The sequence below is a fragment of the Melospiza georgiana genome, chromosome 1 (genome assembly GCF_028018845.1).
Source record: "Melospiza georgiana isolate bMelGeo1 chromosome 1, bMelGeo1.pri, whole genome shotgun sequence".
NCBI classification, from domain to species: domain Eukaryota; kingdom Metazoa; phylum Chordata; class Aves; order Passeriformes; family Passerellidae; genus Melospiza; species Melospiza georgiana.
Window position 1 is genome coordinate 93,556,012 of NC_080430.1, and position 24,920 is coordinate 93,580,931.

At 37.3% G+C, this 24,920-nt stretch overlaps 1 protein-coding gene across 1 annotated transcript in view; it reads left to right on the forward strand.

The window, feature by feature from the left end:
* The window catches only part of CTNNAL1 (catenin alpha like 1), a 57,128-nt gene that overhangs the window by 26,130 nt on the left and 6,078 nt on the right, over nucleotides 1-24,920 (forward strand). The window contains exons 3-12 of the mRNA XM_058036612.1: nucleotides 1,062-1,249; nucleotides 6,083-6,202; nucleotides 8,373-8,462; nucleotides 8,764-8,934; nucleotides 9,970-10,170; nucleotides 12,021-12,107; nucleotides 15,078-15,236; nucleotides 16,668-16,760; nucleotides 17,074-17,224; nucleotides 23,085-23,122. Coding sequence (XP_057892595.1) covers nucleotides 1,062-1,249; nucleotides 6,083-6,202; nucleotides 8,373-8,462; nucleotides 8,764-8,934; nucleotides 9,970-10,170; nucleotides 12,021-12,107; nucleotides 15,078-15,236; nucleotides 16,668-16,760; nucleotides 17,074-17,224; nucleotides 23,085-23,122 — 1,298 coding nt within the window. The remainder of the gene's footprint in view (nucleotides 1-1,061; nucleotides 1,250-6,082; nucleotides 6,203-8,372; nucleotides 8,463-8,763; nucleotides 8,935-9,969; nucleotides 10,171-12,020; nucleotides 12,108-15,077; nucleotides 15,237-16,667; nucleotides 16,761-17,073; nucleotides 17,225-23,084; nucleotides 23,123-24,920) is intronic.

Below are 24,920 nucleotides of genomic sequence, written 5' to 3' on the forward strand. Positions count from 1 at the left end.
TTTTGCCTGCTTAGGTGAATTACCTTTGTTGAGGTTTTGAAGATGAGTCATAGGGAATTTGATCAAATTTCCTAGATTTTATCTTTAAGGATGATCTATAAGTCAGCTGTAAGTTGGTCATCTTTTCTTGCATGCTAACAAAACTCATGTCTCAGAGCTTGCCTGAGCTCAGTCTCCCAGCAGCCCTTCTCTGGTTACAGACTAACAAATTGCTGTGTCTCTCCTCTATTGCACTACTATCTAAGGTACTCCAGAAGATTCAATTGGATATGGTCTGTGTTTCTTTCTCAGATAAGGAAATCCATTAGCTGCAGTGGATGTAGAGTTTTTACCTGCATAAAAAATAAAAGTGGTCAATTAAGCCTTTTTAACTGTCTATCTAACTAAATCAAAGTTGAATAGAAAGATGGTGCTGAACCAAAAATCAGCACTTCCTTGCCTCTTTTCCCTTTCCTGTCTCTGACAGTGCCCTGTTTAGGGGTCCTCCTTTGAATGTAAAGTGCAGTAGTCTCACTATAATGCTTCAGTCATCCAAATTGTAAAGTTATGTTTGAAATCTCTTTATTATTCATGCCTGGAGACTTCTACAGGAGTAGGAAACCTATAAATTATGGGAATGCTAATTGAACTTGGCAAAGTGCAGGGGAGTTCATAGTTCTTTCTGCCTTGCTGCATCCCACTCTTCCAGTGGATTGATGCTGCAAGTATGGGTACTGGTGTGACTTTGGCTATCAAAATCAGAAAAATAGCTCCCATTAATGTTTTCTCCCTCCACACTCCCTAATTCTTCCCATCACTCCCCCCTCAAAAAGCTGTAGATGACTGTAAGGCAATTAGTGTATGTTACAGATGGAAGAATAAGGTAGTAGTGAATGGTAATCCACATTTAAATATGGAGAGGGTGCCACCAGCAGTCAGTAGAAGGAAGTAAAGTGAAATAAAAAGAGTTGTAGATAGCTCTGAAATTGTCTTATTCCTCAAAAGTAAAAGTTAAGAATGCTTAATAGCGCAGTATCTTTCTTCTAAGTATGGAAAGTCACTTTATTTTTTTTTCCTTCTAGGTGAAACAATTGCACAGCTTACAGATGTGGCAAGCTTGGATCATCCAGAATCTGACAGCCACATAACAATCTTTACGGACAAAACGGGTGTGGTGAAAGCTGCAAGGTTGTTGCTTTCTTCTGTCACAAAGGTGTTGGTGTTAGCAGACAGAATTGTTATTAAGCAAATTATAACTTCCAGGAACAAGGTATTGTAGCTTCTTTTCTGTTCTATTTAACTAACACCTGTATTCAGTGCAAAAGACTGGTGGTAAATGTGATATTGTCATTGTCTCTCTAGAGTAATTATAAAATAAAGTGATAAAATGAGTGTCTTGCACGTACTTGTTTACTTAGCAGGTATCTGAAAAGGGATGGCTCTCAGTCAGTAGTATTAAAATAACAATTTTCATTGATTCTGCATTTTATGTCAGCCACATTGCTTTATTCACTTACTGTGTTGGAGAAGATGCTGTGTTACTGCTTATTTAACTTTAAATTTGCTGTGAGGTGAAAAGTGTGTCTGTTGATAAAATGGTCAATAAATCATCTGCTTGCTAATGACAGGATGTTTGTTCTGTCAGGATCAAGACAAGGAGAGCTTTATGGGATCTAGGCAAAAAACTGTGAGGAATGCACATAAATGTCTGTGCCAGTGAAGTGAGATTTACAGATGAAAAGGTTTTTGTGCAGTTTAACTTAGGTCTTGAAACTTAGGATGAAACTACTTGGTTGGTTTAAATAATTCTATGAAGGCCCATTTAACCTCAAATATAATCTGTTTCATTCAGTGCAGACTTCACTGTCCTGCCTGTAGGATATTCTTCCATTTTTTTCTTCATAATGTGCTAAAACAAAAATAGAAAAATCCTCTATTTGAAAAATGAGAACCTGATAAGGCCTGGGGGTTTCCATTAATTCTGAGCTTGTAATCCAGAGCACTGCCCCTCTTTCCGCTTCCTTTGTCCCAGTTTACTTTCCAGACCCACTGGACTCTGTTTTGCAGCACGTAGATCCAAGGCACTTAGCTCAGTCCAGGATTCAAAACCAGTGAAATTACCTGCTTCCCTCTGGCTTTAGACTTGTCAGCACTGATCTGCCGTCTTTGTGCTCATTTCTTCTCCCAGCAGTTGATTCAGTTTGCAGCAGTGTTATCAATATCAGTTTTCTGATGTTCCTTGCAACATTGGTCTTTTTTTGCACTGGAGACCAGAATGGTGCATTTAATACCTTTTGCTGCTTTTCTGCTGTCATCTGCAGCCATGCAGTAATCGTAATTAATTTACCTTTCCAAAAGTGGCAGGTTTAGGCTATGGAGCAACTGTGCAAATGCACATATCCTGAAAAGGGTAAGGAAGGCTATACCCTTTCATGACCAGGCTAGGTTTCTAGTAATTTTAAGTATATATGAAAACATTGTCATATACACACCAGTGTGAATATAGTAAGCACAGATGCAGCATTTAATTTTGAAAGCATTTCAAGCAATCTCATAGTCCAAAGTGTATCTGATTCTGACTGCCGTAGGCACAGAATCATAAAATATCCTGAGTTGAAGGGGCCCAAGTCCAACTCCTGGCCCTGCACAGGACACCCCAAGAGTAACACCATGTGTCCAAGAGCACTGTCCAAATGCTTCTTGTCAGGCTTGGTGCTGTGGCACTTCCTGGCAATCCTGTTCCAGTGCCCAACCACCCTCTGGGTGAAGATAGCCGATCTAAAACTCCCCAGATAAAACTTCAGGCCATTCCCTCAGGTCCTGTCACAGAAGAGATCAGTGCCTGCTGCTCCTTGTCCCCTCACAAGAAAGTTGTAACTGCAATCAGGTCTCCCCTCAGTCTCCTCCTAACAGACCAAGTGATCTCAGCTGTTCCTCATACAGCTTCCCCTCAAGGCCCTTCACCATCTTCATAGCCCTCCTCTGGACACTCTCTAATGGTTCAATATCCCTCTTATATGGTGGCACCCAGACCTGCCCCCAGCACTGGCGGTGAGGCTGCCCCAGTGCAGAGCAGAGTGGGACAATCCCCTCCCTTGCCCAGCTGTGAGTGCTGTGCCTGGTGCCCCCCAGGACACAGCTGATCTTTGGGATCTCCTGGGTTTTACTGCATTCTCCTTTCTGTGCACAGTGCACATCTGGGAAAGTCTGCTTTTGTCTGTGGTACCAGTAGAGCAATTCACATCTACAGAACCAGATTAAATAAATAGTGTTTTATACAGGCCTAATATTTATATATGCCCTAATTTTTTAGAATACATTCCCAAAAAGTGTGTCAGACACCACTATGATGGATAGCAAAGAGGTTCTTCCTGTAGGAGACATGGTGGTAGAGGGATAATATGGGCAGGGATTGAAGAAGTGCACACAAATACCCTGAGACAGTGTAGTATAATATGGCAAAGAGGATGGAAAAGTACTGAGGATCATCAGCACTGCCAGCTGGAGAAGATTCTGGCTTCTTGAAGTGCATCACTGTTCCAGAAGATCTCAGCTCCATTTTTATCTTAGAGACTGAATGCCCAATGTTAAACTTCTATTGCCTTTTATTTCTTTTATTTTACTGCCTATTTCTGGACACCTTTTTTTTCCCCCCATTGTCATAGTCTTCCTCATGTGAATAAAGAGTCAGTCAAGGGCTTATCAGGATAGAAGAACAGATGAGTGGTTGGGCGTCCAATCTCTCAGACAAATGAAGTGATTGAGATCTTCCAGAATGGTGATCTGTTCCAGAATCCAGCCTCTGGCTGGTGATCCCCAGTGATCCTGTTCCTGCTTCCACATTCTCTGCACCATATATGCTGTCCTTGTGTTCTTGGATTGCATTCATTTTCTTCCATACCTGCCCACATCTTTCCTACCTTACAAAATCAGTTCCATTGTCCAACAGGCTTAGTCACTGCATTGGTGAGCTTAAGGTTTCGTTCCAGTCACTGTCACCAGTCAGGTCAGGAGAGCCAGAACAATAAGCAGGGAAGTGACAGATAGTGTGGGAGTTGCTGCATTGTTCATTTTGGATCAAAATATGGATGTGCCCTGAGGTGATGACAGCCTGCCACTGCTGTTTGCAAGGCAACATTCATCCTGCAGCAGTAGCTGTGCAATACCTAGTGCTAATTTAGACGTTAATAAGAGCTTAAAGCCTTGAGGGTTTTTTACATTTTTTAACCTTTTAATTAATAGATGTATGTCTTCATTACTATCTGCATGTTTCTTGTTGAAAAAGCTTTAAAACGAAAAATTATGAAGACATCACAGATATTGTACATTGTATCAGCATCTTGAATAAGCTTTAGACAAATTTAGAGCTGTCTATACAGGTTTTTGGAATGTCAGCTCTGCCTGGGATGTCTAGAATTATTTAATGTAATGGAAATGCATGTGCTTTCACTGTAATTTTTATTTGACAAGAATTTGTCATGATAGATCCACAGAAAACTGTAACAGTTGTTTGCAACCAAGGTCAGACTCATAAAGTACTACATTTGATTAAACCTAGAATGGTTGGGCATCATTAATATTTCTTTTTATCTATTCTTAGAAGAGAAAGTTGGACATCAGCTTGTATGTTTTCCTCTTTTATCCGCATTTACTGTTCTACTTTCTCACTTTCTCAGTCTGTGGTTCTCTCCTCCTTCCACTCCCATGATGCTATTTTCACATCTTTTTGCATCTTCCTTCCAAGTCCTTCGCACTCCAGCCTTTCCTATGTATCAACAGCCCAATCAGGAAAACTTCTCCTTTCTGCAGCCTTTGTGGAACTGCTTGCCCAACGTAATATACTCAGACAGATTGCTGCAGTCTAATATTGCTTGATAAAGCTGTGAATTCCACAGCAGTCGCGGTGGGACATTTGCTTTACTGAGGTTACAGCTGAGATTGAGTGGCTGCTCTGCCACAAACAAATGGGCGCTTCTAGCAGAGTTTGCCAGGGTTGCAGGGAAGGGGGAGTTTGTCATAATCAGGTGTGTACACTGTTTTTGTAGTTGTGGGGAGATACTTTTGGCATAGAAAAGGAAAAATCAGTTGAAGCTTCTCCCTTTCAAGTACAGTCTGTTAAATTTTCATGTGGTGTTTTATCTCCAGTCGGAAAGACAATACAGAACTGCTTTGAGTGTTTTCCCTTCTGAAGACATTTAGAGGATTTCAAAGATCACTTTGAGATTAGCAAGTATATGTCTAACCTGAAAAATGCAGATGTTAATTTCCGTTATAATCCATTTAAGATTATAAATTATCATTATATTATCTATATTATATATACTATAATATATATAGTATATATACTATAATATATATACTATATATAATATATATTATAGTATGTAATATATACTATATTATAAATAATGTAGCGACTTCACAGGATACCTTCAGTAATCAGTAATTTATAAGCTCTATGATAGTCTTTCTAAACATTTAAAAAAATGCTGATTTTACATGCTTTTATGTGTCTTGAGTAAGAACTTGGTACAACTTGGGTTTATTTAGTTCTTTGTTTTATATGCACCTAATAGAAATTTCCAGAGTTAGAGTAGGTTGTTATGGAAAGTACAAAACTATGAATTCACTTATTTTTAACTTTTTTTTCAGTTTTGTTGAATTATGTTGCTTTTTTTTTTTTTTTTTTTTAATATGCAGAGTCACCGAAACACATCTGTGTAACTGTGATTTTAGACTTTAAAAGTAAGGCATCTGAAATAGAGAGTTACAACACAGGGGTATCATCTGCACTTGTTACTGTCATATTAAGTTTAAAACCACATTTTTTCGTGAATCTGGAAGCTGAATCCATCAATACTCTTACTCTTCATATTGTGAGGAGCAGGGAAAATGTGTTTTGAGGGCTGACAACAAATGACTCACTTTGAAAGCAGCATGATAATTAACTCACATTGGATTTCTGGCTGAGTTATTAATGCCTAAATTGTGACAAATATATACATTTTAAACTACACACCTTAGGAATGTCTGTAAATAATAGCACTCCTAGTTCAATGATAATGGGTTTTGTTAATCTACAGTATTATCCTTTATCTTGCAGGTTCTTGCAACAATGGAACAACTAGAAAAAGTCAGTAGTTTCCAGGAGTTTGTACAGATATTCAGCCAGTTTGGGAATGAAATGGTGGAGTTTGCCCATTTAACTGGAGATCGGCAAAATGTAAGTATTAGTAAGGAGTTGTAAGAGATGTTGCACAGTATCATCTTCATCTTGTTATCAGGAAGGTGTGGGTTCTTCTGGGATGATAAAAGAAAACAAAACAATTGCTGGTGTCCTCTCTGTGGAACCTGCCCTCTCCTTGCTCCTCCCAAAACATATCTTTTCATTTTAAAGCTCAGCCTGAGAAATATGGCTGCATTGTTTGCCCTGCATGTAATCCAGAAGCCTGGGTGTGTGTTATATTCATTGTCTTTTGGCTTCAGTCACTTTCTTTTGGCTCTAACCTTTCTGGCTCATTACTCTGGTAGAGTTTGTCTGTTGTTATTGGACAGAATATTTGAAGTTTGCACGTAGTGAAAGGACTTCATTATCTTAAACTCCAAAGGGATTCTAATAAAGCATCTGCTTGGTGGCTTGTTAGAGTTTGATGATGATGATGATGATTATTATTAAATACTTTTCTAGGTTTAGGTTGAGACCTTATGTTAGGGCGATGAATTTTAGTTCTCATAGGTAGCTACTCTTTCAAAGCCTTTCATTCATACTGGAAGCTTTTTTCCCCACTACTTCCATGTAAATTTAAGGGTTTGCTGAGGCTAAAGACTTCTCCTGTGGGCTCTGGTTGCTTTCCCTTGATAATCCAATCCTCTGTTCAAAGCTAAACCAGAGTTTGGTGTTAATATACAGAGTCCCTAATATCCATCAAAATTCAGAAATCTGCTTGTATAAACAAATTGGCCAGCATCATGTGTTTCCTTTTACTGTTGATGCGTGCATGCTTGGTGTCAAAGAACTGGGAAACCTACTTAAAATTAAAGGAAATACCTGCTTAGAAGGGAACTCTTTTTTTCTCTGAAGTATTTTTTCCCTGAAGCAGTTGGTCCTTTGAAAGGGAAACATGCATTAATTAGGAAGTCATAGTCACTTTTCAACTGCATTCACTTTTCAACTGGATTTTCAGTGTTAAGTGGTCTTCTGCCCTCCCCTCCTTGCCTACTTGACTCTTTTGGCAAGAGTGCTACATTACCACTTTTTCAGTTGTGTCAGGATTTTCTTGATGTGTTCAGTTTACAGTGTGTAGGCTGCTATGTGGCACTACTGGTTTTATGGGGAGGAGGCATTCCCTCACAGTATTTTTAAGTGTGCCATAAATTCTTGAGTGCCATCAGATTTATCAGAGTGTCATGTCAGAATTTCAGAAATCAACTGTTTTCTTGTTTCATTGTTTTATTGATTTGGTTTTTCATGTGGTTTTGATCTTAAAGATTTTCTGTGGTTGCTAAATACAGACATTATAAAAATGTCAAAACAGGCTGCTGCTGTGATTTATCTGGGTGTTTTTGTTAATCTAGGGTATATTAGGATTAATTACATCTTGTAAAGCTTCAGCTCATCCCATTCAGTTGCCCGTTTGACACCCAGCACTCAGCAGTATTTGTGACCAGTGTGAAGAGGGTAGCTGTAGCTTTCTAAGTTCTTTCCCTTGTTAGACCCTCTTGCATATTGAGGGATTCATGTCTTGCCCTCTTCCCCCACATCCTGGTTTGGAGTCTAAATTCTTCTGTTTTGATGAACTTTCCTGGGGGTATAGTTCAGTTTTGCAAATGCATCCATCTTTCCCTGGAAAGTTCTCAATAAGTTTCTGTACTCAGAGCAGAGAAATACCAAGGAATTGCTTTTTCAGCCTGTTAAGACTTTTTTTATTACTGGTATGTAGCAAATATAACACTGAAGTAGAGAAAAGATTTAGTTTACATTTCTTCCGCTGCAGTATAATGAAAATCAGGTGTTCTCTGTTTCTGCCTTACCCTCCCCTCCATTTCAGAAAATATTTCTTGTCAGCTATTCTTTTCACCTCATTTTTCTGTTTTATGAATAATGCCGTATGATAAAGGTATCAAAATTAGCAACAGTTTACATAACATGCTCTATATCTTGGAGATCTTCCTTCTTTGAAATCTGAGTTGAATAGAGCCAAGAATAAATGCCTAAATTGAAGTCTGTCTGAAAAGTAAGTTCTAGATCATGACTTAGGCTGAAAATAGCAGTTATCACAAATTAGAAAGCTTTTTCACAACCATTCACCTGTAAGAGTTCTTTTTCCAGTCTCACAAGTTAATATTTTAGATACTGTGTAATATTTGGGTCTTTTTTTTCTTTTGGTGTTTAGGATTTGAAGGATGAGAAGAAAAAAGCTAGAATGGCAGCATCTAGGGCTGTTCTTGAGAAGTGCACTATGATGCTCCTGACTGCTTCAAAGGTGAGTGAGTTTGTGCACCCTTACACAACTTGGCTAAATCACAAAGCATGGCATCTGCCAGGAGAGCTGACTCTCCTCTCTCACTCTCTCACTTCAGATTTCATGCTAAAGGAGGGTAGAAGTGTAAAGAATGAAGAAAGAAAATCTCTGTATTCTGAATAACAGTATGAATTCAACAGCAGTTTAACAAATAATTCCGTATTTTAAAATAATTTTCTAGACTTGCCTTAGCAGGAAACATTCATTTCAATATACTGCATATGTACTCTTTCATAATAGTTACTCTGCTTTCTTTAAAAAGACTTGTCTGAGGCATCCAGACTGTGAGTCTGCTCGTATTAACAAAGATGGAGTTTTTCATCGGATGAGACTAGCTTTGGAACAGGTGATAGAAATTGTAACTGACTCTAGACCAAATGGAGAAAGTGAAATGGCCCCCATCAGTATATATTCTGGCATCAAAGAATTCAAGGTAAGAGTAGAAATAATGTTGTTTTCTACAACTAGTAAAGTACCTCTTAACTAGGATTTTGTGGGGAAAAAAATTGATTTTAGATTTGAAATCATGGAGCTGCATCCCTTCAGAGGTGTTGACTTAAATAACTGTCTCAAAATGCTAAAGAATCTGTCAAGAGGTGACTATAATGTAATTGTCATTGCCAAAACATGCCTCTCCTTCTGAATCAGTATGCATTCAGAACTCTAATATGTTGTTGAGGTGATGCATTGACATTGAATAAACTGAAGTATCAGGATCGGCTCAGACCTTCATTAAAATTGTTGTTTGAGAATTCTTGCTTTATAAGTGTTAATGTTTTTAAAACTGCACACAAAAATATTCTTACAAACATTTAAATGAGCAAGCTGTCATTTAAAAGAAATGTTCTGAATTGAAATTGTAGCTCAATGGACTTTTTTCCTCATAAAGGCTTTTCTAAATTTCATACTCCATTAAGAACAGTTAATGAGCAGCCATGGCTTACTGCTTTTGAGTGTGTCACTTTGATTCAATTTATTTGTTTATCCATTTCCCCTCTTTGAATTTCCACTGAAGTTTTTTGAGAGTGCCCCAAAGTATTAAATTTGCTACATAAACATTTTTAGAAAACTACTCAAAATAGATTACATGGATGTGGAAGGATCAAACAAAATTGGAGCATATATTTAATTTCTGAAACTTCTTGAACTTAGAAACTTTTTATTGACAGCAGTAGAACAATGATGTATTTGCTGTTATTCCTGATAAGGAATACAATAATATATTTGCTGCTATTCCTGATAAGAGGCTACTAAACTGCTGGTTGTATTATCACTTTTAAGAAACATCCCAAACCCCAAACTGCAGGTATGGACACAAGGAAATTGTTGGATTACTTTGAACATAAGGGAGTAATTTTAAAAAGCATTAGGGAAAAAAATAAAATGTAAAATGATAGATCTGCTTTCCGCATTTGCGTCACAACTAAATCACGTAAATTCTCAAGGAAATTATGTGCTTCTTTTTCAGAATAAGGTGGAAGGTCTCCGTGAGAATCTTTATTTTCTCTCAAAAGAGAACCTTTCAACAATGCTGGAAGTTATCCTGGAACACACAGAAGACTTCACAGACTCTGCCTATACCAGTCATGAGCACAGAGAGCACATTTTGGAGCTGTCTAAACAAGCTAAAATGGAACTAGAGCAGCTGGTTTCAGTGTGGATGCAAGCTGTAAGAGCTTTTTAGCAAAGTAAATCTTTTCATCTCTACTTTGAAAAGAAATTTTGAATGCAGTCTTTCTTCTGGTCTAGGAAGAGAGAATTGGGTGTATTCTTCACAGTGGGAGCTGATCGAGGAAGCCACAGTTTGTTCTGTGCTTTTGCAGCTTCCATATGTTCTGTCCTCCCCCTACCCCAGTGATACTGCTTCATTCATTCTTTGATGGCTAAATTAGGCTACTGATGGCAGTAGACTAATTTTAATGAAGATGAGAGTCTAAACAAGGCAGTGAACAGAAGTATCATTGCACAGTCTTAAATAGTGAAGTCTTTTGGTGGAGTAGCTCAGAGATTTCAATTGTCTTGATACCATAGCTGTGACCACAGTTTTCTTTCTTGTTTTCAACTGAAACAGTTAAACTATTGGAAAGAGAAACATTGTAAAAAATTGCCTGGGTTTTTAATATTATGGAAAGAGAAGAGAAACAATAAGGCTATTTTTGTTTGTCCTTTTTTACGTTATTTAAATGATGGTAGCTTTTAGAAAAGAATCATGTTAAGCCTGCCTCTATTATTTGTCTTATTTGTTCCTTGAAAATTATAGAAGATACATGCAAAAGGGGAAGCAAAGCAAGGATGGAAAATGCAGCTTCTGGTTTTGATGCTACTTTGCTTTCAGTCTTGCTCCTGAGGATATGTGTAGCACAAAGTCTTATCAACACTCTGAAATAAGGCAGATGTGTCCTGGTATAGGATATTTACTTAACTGAGTGTGTCTTATGAGAAAGCCTTTTTGTTCCTTTTTTCCTCTTTGAATCAGGTACTGCTGTCAGGTGTTTTTAATGCAGTAGTGTAGTTTGAAGGGCATATAAATCTTACTGATAATACAGAATATTGTTATGACAAACAAGACACATACAGAATATCAATTTTATAGACTCCCTTTAACTATAGGAGCTAAACTTGTGTTTAGCTTGATGTTGTTGGTTAGCCCTGGTAGGCAGCTGTGCAAACACTGCTCAGCAATAACTAACACTGTGTTGTCAGCACTGCCTTTATCACAAATCTGAAGCAGCAGCATGCCAGATTTGTAAAGAGAGTTAATTCTATCCCAGCCAAAACCAGGATACGTGGTTATTTCTTGGTTCTATTACTGAGGAAAATAATCGCCTCTAAATAATTTACAGGCTACATTTCACGAGATAGATATGAGAGCCTAGTTCAAGATTATGCATATATATGATCTGTGAAAATAGTTGGACGTGCACGTGTGCTAATGCATTAAGAATTTTCATTAATAAATAACCCAACCTAGTTGTGACTAAAGACACAGCAGCAGGTAAAATAATAACTGCTCACTGAGGTGGATATTTTGTTTCAGCTCAACAGTTTCATTACAAGGTGAATGTTCTGAAGAACCAATCTTATAACTCAAATATAAAACATTTGGTATAACATTTTTAGGTACCACTTTATTTTAAAAAATATGTTTATATTAAAAAAAAAAAAAAGCCTTAAATGCTTGTTTTACTTTAGGATGGTCAGGTAGATGATTTCTGGCAGATGTCAAGGGAACCCTTTTCCTGAAAAAAGCTCAGTGAGGTTTAGAAATAAATTCCTGTTGAACACAAGCAGTCAATTAAATTGCCTCACAATTGGTTTTAGATTTAATTTGGTTATAAATGTTTTGTATAAAAGAATTTTCCTAGTAGAATATACACAGGCTGTATAAGTCAGAGCATTTCACCTAGAAAGAAAAGGCTGTCTTCTAAAGCTTCTTGAACTAATGACATATGATGTCAAGGTGGAGTTTGCTGGGTTTTTTTGTGTAATGTCTTGTTGGTTTCTTCCTTTGCTTTGTAGCAAAACCAAAAGACAAAGGATCTCATGGAAGACTTGGAAGTAGCCATTTTAAAAACATGCCAGTGCATGAATGAACTTAAAAGAGAGGTAAGTGCAGCTTAAGCAAGATAAGGTGAATAAAAGTTTGAATTTCATACTTTTCATAATGAGGTTGTAAAATAGGATCCTGTACCCAAGAAGACTGTTGCCTGCTAATAGACAAGAGTAACCAAATCAGAATTAGGTCATGGATCTAGCTGCATCATCTTTGTCCTTACTGATTAGAAATCTGTTGGCTGCATAGGTTCACTGCTAACCCAAAAAAGTGTTTTTGGAAGCAAGTACTGTGTATGTAATCATTATTTTAAATGTAAAGGCAAACTTCTCTTGGGGATGCATGCATCACTGTTTGTTAAAACATTTTCTTCTAGTGTGTGCCTAAATTAATAAATTACATTTGCAGTTTATTTTTATTTAACTTTTCTTATTCATTTCCTTAGCAGAAATATGTTATGACAGTGCCTTATACTCAGGGGTTTTTTTTCAGCAGTTGTCAGCTGTGTGTGTGTCTGTAGTAAATCATTGTTCTTTTCCTAAGTGCAAGTATGCTGAGGTCAGCTTGCATACACACATGGAATAGCTGCCTCATTTGGTCCATGGGATGGACTGCACTTGCTGCTCAGGGTCTTCACCCTTCCTAGTGAGGATAGCATTGCTGCCTTGTCTGTTCCACAGAATTGAAGCAAATACAGAATCTGATTTCTGGCAGCTTCCTAAATATTTGCACATGATTCAGCTATCTTTTCAACTGCTTCAAATTGCTGTTCTTTTAAGCGGAGGGAGAAATGAAGATTAAGAACAGTGAGTTTCAACACAGAGCAGTGCAAAGATGTTGGAGAAGTGTGGTGAACTTGCTTAGGCTGAGCTGTCAGCTGCTGTAACTGGAAAATCTCGACTGCTGAAAAAATCATGCTCCCCTTTTTACCATAGGCAGAAAAAGAAATTTTGTCTTCTGGACTGTAGTTCCTGCAGCTGTTCTGAAGATTTGAACAGTGCTTTCAATCTGTTTCACTTCAGTTGCACTTCTGCTGTCAGGCAGTGTTTGGCTCCAGAAAGTGAAGGATAGATAATTTTTGCACTTTGATTATGTGCTGGTTTGTAATTTGGTCACCATTATGGAGGAAATAGGCAGCAGAGCTTTTCCAAAGTGGCCTTCACTTTGGAATGGGAGCACTTCACAGTGCTATGAGATTATCCTTTTTGAATAACATTGTTCCCAGGTGCTGCATGAGGTGGAAGAGTTCCCAGTCAAATTAGGATGTGACTATTTAATTGCATAGATCATAAAGCCACAGGTGGCTGGAATATGTTGTGTGAAAGAAAGGATTCATGCTCTTAGAAGTAAGTTCAGAGAATTTTGTTGTTTTTGTTGTTCTCTGTGTAGTGATTGAATTGATCCCAGCGTGGCCGTGCTTCTGTACGTGCCTGAAGGCTCTCCTGTCGGTCTGACTTGGGGTGCCACAGTGTATCAGTCAGGATTTCTACTGGTTAAATTCAAATACTGTGACTATAATTAAAATGTTTTTGAGAGCCTGAGTGGCTGAGAACAAAAGACAGCCTTGTTAAAGTAGTTAACTCTGTCTTTTTATGGAAGAAACAGAAGTTGTGTTTCTTTCTTGAGATGATTTTACTGCTAATGATCAGAGACAGCATTAAGTAGAAGTATATTTCTATTTTGGATCAGGATGAAAAGAATCTCTAATGAAAAGGTGATCTCAATGTAGTCTACATATAAATGAGAATTGCCAGTTCCTACTCCAGCATTACAAGCCTTTCAGATATCCTTTCTTCAGAGTTGACTTCATTTCTGGGATTAGTGATTTGTGCTAATTTTTAATGCCATGTGAGCAATGTTATATAAATAGTTTATAACAGGTTGTCATAGCTCGTTTTTCCCCCTCTGAAAAACAATTGCAGCAGGTTTTGAGGCAACAATTCAGTTGTCTTGTCCTTTGTGAAATTAAAAAACAAATCCAGAAGAACCTAATTCTAGATGCACAGGAAGTACTGCCAGAGGAAGGGGGTAAAAATGAATCCAGTGAATTAAAATCCCCAACAAACCATTCCAGTAAAAACTCTTCTGTATGGAGTGAGTTCCAAGCTCATCACATTCATAAGAGCTGGAAAAATACTTCCTCTTGAACACCAAGTTTGTTCTGTACTCAGTCTAGTCTAGCAAAGTGAGTACAGTATTACAAGACTCACAGTAGTCCTATGAGCATATTCTCCTGTTTCTAAAGAGGTTGCTATTTTGGTTTTAGCAATATCCTTAAGGTAACCTAGTGACTAGTTGCTAGAACTAGCAGCAGCTGTCACTGATTCTGTTTTCAACCATGGTCCTTCACAGGACAGTGTCTGTGTGTGTCTGGATTTAGAGATGTGTTTAAATGAGAAGCTTCTCCTTGCTTGTTGGGAGTGTAGGGAGATTGAGACTCCTTCAAGACCCGTCTCCTTGTAGAAAAGGTGCTTTATACTTCCCTAAGTCTCTGTCACAAGCTGATTATGTTTAAGCTTTTCTTTGCATCACTGATAATTCTAATTTCTAATATATTATGAATTCAGTTTTGTGTGGCTTCAGTCTGATTTACACAGTTCAATGTGTGTTCTTTAGGAGAAGTGGGATGGCCATTGTGCTTTCCTTCTCTTGGACTTGGTGACCCACAGATTCATGCAACTGGTTTTTCCTCAGGTGTAACATAATCAGAAAGCAGTGGTGTGATAACCCAGCTGCTCTTTAGTTTCTCTCCATATTTGGTTGTGTAGTTGTTTTTTCTTGTTTGTGGGGAGAGTTTTTTGGCTTTTTATTTTTTTTTATTGCAGTGGATTTTATCTTTGAATAGTAATTGTAGAACTAAAACTCCAGGTGATAAGCAAGCGTTATAGGAGCTTTCATGCCAGTGAAGTTTTTCCTTCTTGAAAAATTAATCTGTCTCTTAAGCTTGTTTGACTTGGTATTGGATGGATAGATTCTTTTTTCTGTTTCATTGTTTATCTCTTCTTCTTGTAATGCTATTCAAGGTCCACAGTGCAGCCACATCTCTGGCAGCAGATCTTCTGAAATACCATACAGATCATATGGTTCTCAAAGCATTAAAAATCACAGGAATAGAAGGAAATCTTGAAGCTGTAGCAGAATATACTTGCAAGCTATCAGAGCAGAAAGAACAGCTTGTTGAGGTGAGTTCACACCTGCTTTCATTGTATAGAAAACCTAGAAAATGAGTGGCTGGATTTGCATCAATCTGTTCTTTAGGTGGGCTTTGGTCTGTGTTTTTTCAGTTTATTTTATTTTCCTAGTATGCTGTTGAATTTTGGATTGTTCTTGTCAGGGTCTGAGCCAGATACATCACTGTGGCATGCAAGTGTTGTAGAAGGGATTTACACTTGTGCCCAGTTCTCCTCATGGATCTAGACTCAATCTGTATGTAGACATTGCGCCTAAAATATTAAGGAAAAAAGTAAGTTCCTAGGTCCAAGAGGAAATTATCACCCCTTTCTTTCAAGCACTAGGCATCCAGCAATAGCTGAATCCTGGTATACAAGAATGCTGGAGATACACAGTTAAATTTCTTAGTGCAGTGAGTTTGATTTTTTTGAAGATTAGTTAAGAGGGCCACTGAAAATCTTCCTCCTTTGTGACAAGCAGTGTGTGGAGGTGATATCAGCCACGTGTACATTGTTGCTGTCTCTCACAGATGAGCAGAGGCACCTGTGCCAGCAGGAGACATACAAATATAGATCACTTTGATCGGAAATATGGTGATGCCAGCAGCTGTACTTGCTTCGTATCCAATACTCATTTCTAAAAAATTATGCTATACAGGGCTTGAGGATTCCTCCCAGAAATATGAATATGCAGAAGCAACACCCTTGAACTTCCAGGACTGGCAGAACAATGCTTTGAATTTTTAATTTCAACTTTAATGTCTCCTTGATCTGTGGCTATTTAGTGTTCTAGTGAGACATCAAATTTTTTTTTTCAGGCATAACCAGAAGGTTAAATAGTGTTGTGTGTGAGACCTTGCAGCATATCTGGTGATGTGAAATAAGTTTCATATGTGCTGTCTCTGTCTTACAAATTCCTTTTGATCTGAAAACTTCCATGTTCCTTTCAACCCAAAGTTCACTCTTAATCTTCTTTAAAAAAAGCTGAAGGATAAAGTATTACTTCCCTAAACTAATTTGGCACTGATTTGCTCAAAGATAATTTAGTCCATTGGATGATGATGAAAACCTAAATTTTCCACATGGTTGCTTATTGCTGAATAAGCCTGTTCTTATTTATTCTACAGTTTTTCCAAGTTCTGTATGTGTGTTCACCTTCAGTTTTATTCAGACACAAATATGTGAAATTGTTTTTGTTTTACTTTAGTTATTAAGACTTTCCTTTCTGTTAATGGTTTTCCACACCTTTCAAGTCAGGATTTAGCCCCATTTTTATTATTAATTCTCCCTGAGTAGCACCCAGCTGTGCAGTCCCCAGTAAATATTTGAACGGGCAATCAATAACTTTGTGTTTGTACACCTTATTTTTGTATGTACACCTTTTCTCACTACTAATAGATGCACATTTTTTACAATTCTTTTAATTTTTTAAAAATAATTCAGATGTGTCGCTTACTGAGGCATGTTTCTGGAACTGAGCCCCTCGAGATAACTTGCATACATGCAGAGGATACCTTTCAGGTCACTGGCCCACAGGTATGTTCAGCTTTTAACTGGCCTCTTCTGCTACACATAAATCAATAAAAATTATTTGTGTGAATTTTTAGGAGACCTAATGTTTACCTGTTCAAAACATTGATTTCTAAGAAGGAATTTTGTTCTAGTGCTGGGTGGGAGCTAAAAGAATGCACAAGGAAGGTCATCAAGCCTGCAATTGTCAGATGAATACGCTATGAAGAAGTAATAGTAGCAGTTTAATTCTGTGTTTTGCCTGGGGAGGCATTTGTGAATTCATGTGGAACACTATGTACTAGGATTTACAGGAGCAAATGCTTTGTTCTTCGTCCAGATAATTTCTGCTGCAGAAACTCTGGCATTACATCCATCTAGCAAGATTGCAAAAGAAAATCTTGAGGTGTTCTGCGAGGCCTGGGAGTCTCAACTGAGTGACATGTCTCTGTTGCTAAGAGAAATCAACGATGTGTTTGAAGGAAGAAGAGGTAAGAAGGCTGTGTAGAAATAGAAAAATGTAACTTCAAATCTAAGAATTTTAAGTGTGATTTAGCAAATTCTATTTTCTTAAGAGTGGAGTGCAGTAAACAGTTCCACATCCTGTGGGATCTAGGTAGTAATACACAAATATGTTGGGTTTGTATAGATGTCAAATCAAGCTGCTTATTGGATTTTTTCAAAATAAAGCAACCAAATATTTAAAGGCCTGATTTACTATAAGCTTAAGCTAGTAAGATTAGCTATGTTTAATTTTCTGCACTGGGATTAGTTCTAGTAAATCAAATGGAGCTGTTCAAAGGACACAAAAGTGTTTGACACAGCTCTTTACCAGCAGTGTCCAAATACAAGGAGTGGTAGGGCTTTCACCCACCCCTTGTTTGTCTTGGACATATCATCAATTCATGACAGTCAAGATACAACTTGAATTGTGACATGTTTAATTAATGTCCTGTATTTGTAGAAAATACATATATACAGATATGTTCTATATTGTCAGCTTGCCGTGTATTCACTTCATAATGTAGTGAATGTAGTTATTTGATTTTTAAACTGCTGTCCTTTCTCCTGGATGGAATTTCTGACGACTCTGCACAATCTTGGGATATTTTCTCTGGTTGGTAAGTTTATTGGTATTTGTACAACATGTAGAAGAAAAGCTTGGAATCTTAAGGAAAAAAAATTCTGTGTCTACTTTTAGCATAGGGTAATTTTCCTTTAAAATGGAAGACATTTTGGTTTTTATTTTTATACCACATAATTTTCTTTCAGATTATTTCTTTAGTGTAGCCTGTAACACTTCTTATAGCTATGTCTTTGTTTCAGTCTTTAGGGTATAATTGCATACAGATAGAATGTAATATATAATAATACTGAATGTCTTGTATTTTTAAGAAAATTGCTCAGGTTCAAAAGCTTAGATTTAGCTAAATATGGGCACTTAATTTTTTGTATCTAAGATACAGAAAATGTAAATCCTTATTCAGGTTAGATGACACTTTATCAATGATACAATACTTCATCTTGCTGTTGAGACCTCTTTTCATTTTCAGATTTGATTTTGTAGTTTGAATTTCTGTTCTTGATTATTTGTGTAAGCAGTTCTTTACTGCCAGCATTTTGAGCACAGTAGCAACCAATCACGGGGTGTAACATCTTAAATTGTTGTTGCTGGTTGGTGAATGAGTGTGTGCCTGAGCCTCAAGACTTGTAAAAAGAAAACATATGTTGAAATTCTGAGTGGGTTTACAATAATTGTGTGTACTTCAGGTTATTGGCAGTTTGGGACTTCTGATAAAAACATGATTGTTATTCCAGCTGTTCTTCCACCTTATTCTGAAATACCACATAAAAATGTGCAGAGAGCCTGTTTATGAGCCTTTTAACTTTCAGCAGATTATTTGTTTGTTTTGGGAGCCAGGGTCAAATTCGCTTTCCTTAAAGAGAATATTTTATAACATGAAGCTCAAATTATGTTATTGTAAATTTGTTAGAATAACATGAAACTCAAATTATGCTATTGTAAATTTGTTAGAATAAATTTGGAATCTTTAGGAATTTGGAATCTACTGATCATGCGGTATCTGATTATTTTCATATTCATACAATGGTCTAGCAAGGTTGAATGATAACCTTTTTATATATTTATATCTATCTGTGTGTGTGCATACACATATATATATAGATATTACTGTATTTAAAAATGATAGGATGAGAATCATGCAGCCACAGCAAAGCATATCCTTGGCTCTCCAAACAAATTGTTCTTGATGTCAGATGGCCAGCCTCCTCTGTAGTTAATAACTTTCTCTTGGGGCTGCTGATGGCAGGTAACACATTTTCCATAAGTGGTATTTTCCACTTTATTTAAAGCATCATTTCACAAGGGCAGCCCAGTGTCCTTGCTTAAAGGAGGGAAAGGAGAATGGGTAAGTGTTGCTGAGCAGGTTGGAGGCCATCGTGAGTGATGCAGTGAATTCTTCTCATTTGGCATAACCACCCAAGGGTGTTCTTGTTAGTGGCTCTCATTTCCTCAGTCTTTCTTTCAGCATAAAGTGTTCTGATCCCACCACTGGTAAGATACTGAGCATTGCCTGTGTTCTCTCTGTGGCCTTGGGTGTGTTAGATCTTGTATTGTCAAAACACTGTTAAGAAATCTCTATTTCCCTTGTCATATGGCCCAGACTTTCCTCTGAATCTGGATTGTTTCATAGGTGCCACCAATTATGTCCTTAGAAGTAATTTGATCTCTTATATCCACCTGTCTTCCACAAAGTTTTCCTCTGTTTTGTGGGCTAATCTGGTTTTGTTTGTTTGTTTTCTTTTGTTGGACTTCAGAGTCACTCTTGTCATTAAAAAAAAAGGGAGGGGAAAAAATCTCACCTGAGCACCCCCACCATTTTTCTACCAGAAAATACTCTGAAATTACTTTGCCACTTCCAACATTTTTCTTCTCCAAGAAAACACACCTGGTGATCCAGTAAATAAATGAAACTAACATTTTTACTTGCTAAGAGGTTATAGGAGTGGCATTCACAAAACTTTTGCCTCCAAACACAATGGAGTTGTCACAATATCTGATAAGGCTTTATTCTTCTTGTAATTCATTATACTTGTCTTAATGTTGAGGTTGGTAAAAGTGTCTTTATTTTACAGACTAAAATGTATCAAGTGCTTTATTCATAGTAAAATTGTGACTGTATGTAAGAAGAGATAGAATTACAGTATATTTTTTTTTCTCCTCAGTTTAAAATCTTGTATTTTTGTACTACCAATTTAAATGTTTGGCTTTGTTAGAGAGTTCAGAATACAGCTTAAGATGCAAAAATTGAATGGTGAATAAATGTGCTGGACACATCAAATAAAAGAAGCATTTTTCGGATTACACTAGATTCACATTGTTTATACTCATTTCTTTATTTTCACGAGCAATTGCATAGCTCCTTTATCCAGTGGGGTTTTTTTTCATAACATAAAATGAGGTATTTCTCATGCTGAGATCCCAAATGCACATGGGAGGAACTGGATTTAACTTGAAAGTGAAGCAATATTGTACTCAATTTTAATGAAATTATACCAGAACATGCCCAAATTGAAGAGGGCTTCTCCAGGGTAGCAGGATTCACAGGCATGACGGGGCGGGGGAGGTTGGTGAGCGCAGCATAGCCCAGTAACCTTCATTTGAATTTGGGAAATATTCCTGTGCCGTGCAAAACTGTACAGCTAGGTAGAGTTGTCCTTCTTTGCTGAATCCTAAACCACTTTTTAATCCAGTGGTGAGGAGGCCTGTTCTCCACAGTGTTGGTGTGTCTAGGCTGGGATGAGGAGGGTGACAGGCTCCTCAGGAGGGTAACCTTTCTCCCCTGCCAGGCATGGGAAGTTTGATTCTGCCCACAGAGGGATTGTTTGGTTCATTTCCATTTGGTGCTTAACTCTGAGGCTCTTGCACTTTGAGATGAACCACCTGACAAAAGTACCTTTCATCAATCCAAGCTGCTGGATGTCAGCCAAGCTCTTTTTTCTAATGTTTTGGTTTGAACATGGTGGAGAAGAATGTAAATAAATGATCTTCTGGTTTGCTTCCTTGTAACTGGGCTTACAAGGCAGCAAAGAAGTGAGAGAATGGTTTCTGAAGATAACATACTTCTCTGCTTTCCTCTTTTGTTTTGCCCACTTGATTTGAGAGGAGTTGAATGTCCATGAGATTTCTGAAGGACTGTAGGTGATGAATAGGTGATACAGATCAGAATTAGGAGGCTCAGATTCCAGGAAGAAGAGTGAAGCAGGCATGCTGCCATACTCTCAGAGAAGAAGTGACGTCAAAAGTGGGAATTCAAAGTTGAAATAGGAGTATTATGGAGGGAAAACCAGGACTGGAACTAGTAGAAAGCAGAAAATTGGAAGACAGAGAATGAAATAATGAAAATGAATTTTAAGTGAAAAAAAATTAAAAAGGAAAAACATGTTTAAGAAAACACATTGGGAAAAACACAGGCAGAGTAAAATAAAAAGAAGACCATCATGTGGTGAAAAAGGCCTCTTGAAATAATAGCAAAGATCTGACACACAAACTAAGGAAATTAAATACCTAAAAAATTACGTATGTATATTCTGTTAATGGAATCAAATAAAAGTTCTCTGATTACACTGATGGAATTAAGTATTTTCTGATTAGGTAGGATTTTCTCTGACCTGAGTTGATCTGCTCCTTTGAAAGGTCTTGGTTTCTGTGGGTCCAGTGAAGTGTGTTTTTTGTGTGTGTATTTTGTGATCCTTAGAGGTTTTGACAATGTTCAAGAAATAAGTAGTTAGATCTTTCTTCTTTTTGAATAGGGTGAGCAATGAAACCCTGCTCAGGTAAATAATGAGAATTAGTAGAAGAGCAAAGGCAATTTTTATTTTCTTCTGTTTGCCACCACTTTCCATTTGGTTTCCATTAATTCTGAATGCCTGCCTTGTGTGTGCAAGTACTGTGTCATTGCAGTGAGCATTTTTATTCCATTTGTTATGTCAAAGCTTTCTGTGTTTGAACTTTTTAACAAGACACAACATGTTTTTACATAGCTCCAAGGAGATCTTTAATGCTGTAGCATTTAAAATTGCAAGTTCACTTTTGTTCTTGGTATGTCTTACATGCCCTTTAGCTGATGTTTTGATGTATAGGATGTTGTAAATGACTTCTCATAATTTGTATTGGTCTTTAGAGGAGAAGTCTTGCTTGGATACATGTTAGGGCAATTAATATCTGAATAACACTGCATTCTGAAAAAAAAAATGGTTATGCATCTTGTGCCCTGTTAGCTCGTTCATCTTTTGCAAAACTGCACAGGGGAAGGAAAAAGTGATCTTAGGAAGGAAGGTTCCATTTTTCCTATTTTTCAAGAGGGTTGAAGGACACTTGTTGGCGTCCTAAAATTGTAGGAGTCAGTTGCCTAGAAACAGAGATTTTGATCTTCCTGTTGTGTCAGGAGATAAAGGGCATGCTTTCAAAAAATCCTGAATGCACAAAAGAACTGTCTTCTGAGGACTCAGAATGGAACTTCTCTAGGAGCTGATGCAAGAGGAGGAATTAGCAATTGCAGCAACTGAATCTATTGTAATGAATGCTAGTCTTTGTAGACTATTATATCTTCTGGTAATTGAAACTCTAATCTTAGACTGTTAGCCCAGGCAGTGTTTCTTCTTGAAAATAAAGTCTTATCAACTTTTAGGTAACATCCAAAAAGGATTTTTTTTTTTCTCTCTTAATTTGTTTTGGTCAGACTTGGAATATTGTAGGCTCCTGGCAATACAAGAAACAATTCAATAAGTGTGTAAAATGCTGTAGAACTTCCTTCTTCATAAAATACAGCACACATGGGATACGTATAGTACAACATGAGAGTTTTATTTGCATTACTTAGGAAAACCTGCCTATGTATTTCTCACTAGTGGCACTGTCTACTCCAAATTTCAGACCATTCATCCCATGCCAAGAAAAGCCATACATGGAGCTGCAAATTTATGTTCTGTATTTTGCAACAAAATGAGTGTATGTAGCTAGTGAGTCATGGAGAGAGTTGCTTTACTTTCCTTGTGAAATACATGCAGGAGACTAGAAATCTTACTGAGGAAAATGTTCAGAGAAGCTTTCTTAATTGCCAGTTGCTAAAATCTGAGCAGTACAGAGCTCTTGGCCTGTCTCGATAGCATGAGACAGAGGACCTTCTGCAGTATTCAGAGAGGAGGAATTGCAGGTAAGTAATTTGCTTTTATAGTACTGCAATTTTAGGAAGGATGAAGTAAGGCATTTGATCCCACTGATTAAAATCTGTAGATAAATTTTGGTATAAACCTGTGTGTTCTTCATAGGAGAGAAGCGTGTCTACCTATCACTGCCCAGACCGGGGGTAAGTTGCTTTTTGGTTTGTTGTAGTTACTTTGTATCTGCTGTTCTCTGTTTAATTTCTTTCCTTGTCACAACCAAATGGGGACCTAAAAATATCTTGGTAACATGCATCCTGACTGGATGGCTGACAGAAAAATATCAAAGTTTGGCAATTTATTAAGTGAATAATAAACAGGCTGAAGACAAATGTAACTAGTGATGTTACGTGCTTTAATCACTTTGATTATACATAAACTTTAATTCCTGTTCAATAATTTTTTTACCACATAATCTACTTTCATGTTGTATAATTAAAAAGTACATTGTTGTTATTAAAACAGTAGGAATATGCTGCAATTTACTGAAAATTAAAACAAAAATAAATCATACTACCAAGACTTAACATTGTAGCCTGAGTTAACCTATTTGTAACAAGGGTTCATGTTCGAGCCTGTTGTAGCCTTTTTAAATAATGAGTTCTTCTTTCCTTCCTTGATCTTAAGTGTTTCATGTAGAGAAAAAAGGTACACCAAATACCCAGTTTTTAGGTATGAGGTAATTTAATATCTTCAGCTGATTGTAATTGATATTACGCTATTTCTGAGAGCATCTGTGTATTAGGAAGCCTCCTAAATCTCGATAGTGTCATGCAATCAGTCACTTGATTCACCTGCTGTAAATTGAATCTTTCCATGAGTAGGAAAAAGGGAAAGAATGGTCTAAAAAGGTACAGTAAGCTCTAGCTTGTTTCTTTCTCTCCTTGCTTTTTTTCCTTAACCTGTAGAGAAATTTGGGTTTGAAATGGTCCTCTGTCTCCATGTCTTCTGTTGTGCAATTTTAGAGGTTCAGACACAACGCAACTTCTGACTCTTAATGAAAAGATAAAACCTTTATAAATCCAATATTTATTTTAAAAGTTTAATAAAGCCAATCTGTGGATTTAAATTGTTAGGCTGCATGAGCATGGGTGAATTTCACAGTTATGGAACTAAATACTGAAACTCTGGATAGGGTTTCTCTCCCTGACCAATTTGACTAAGACACATAGCTTTTGGATGTCATAATTTAGAGATTAAATGTTTGAAGTCAGAGTCCCATTGATTAAAATATTTTTAAAAATATTAAATAAAATTTTGTGATCAGCATTTAAACAGTTCTGCTTGCATTGTTTGAAAGGTTTCTGCCTCCTTTTTGGGTTTCGCAAGATACTTAATATTGTGAGGAGTTCCAAATGCACAGTTTGAAAGTAGACAGGAAATACAGATGGCATCCACAGGACACCAGAGTTTCTTCAGAGTGATTTCTTTGCCTAGCTGGTGCTCTGAGCTTTGGAATTGCCTCTGTTCCCGGTGTTGTTCCTCTCAGAAGAGCCTCTCCTCCCCCCACTGCCACCACAGATCTGCTGTGCCTGGCTGACGCCCACGCTGTCCCTGCACAGAGGCCACGCTGTTCCTGCCAATCTAATTAGATCACATATTTGTTACATCTGTTTCATTGCCACTCTGCTGTTTGCTGGTAATGAGTGGCACCCTAGACCATGCTGTAGATGAGGACCAGAGCAGCAGTGATGATTCATGTGTGTACTTAATGCATATTTTTTCTCTATAGTTTAAAGTGTTGAATCGTGTTTTAAAAGCAGAATAACGTATCTACTGATCTGACTTTTAATAATAGTATTATTAAAATAATGCAAGGAAACACTAGAGTGGAGAAAACTGCAAAAACATTCTGACCTTCCTTTAGTTATTTGTGAATTGAAAATCTTATTTGCTGTAACCAGTGCTGGTTTTCTTGAATATCCTTCCATGACTCTGCAGCTT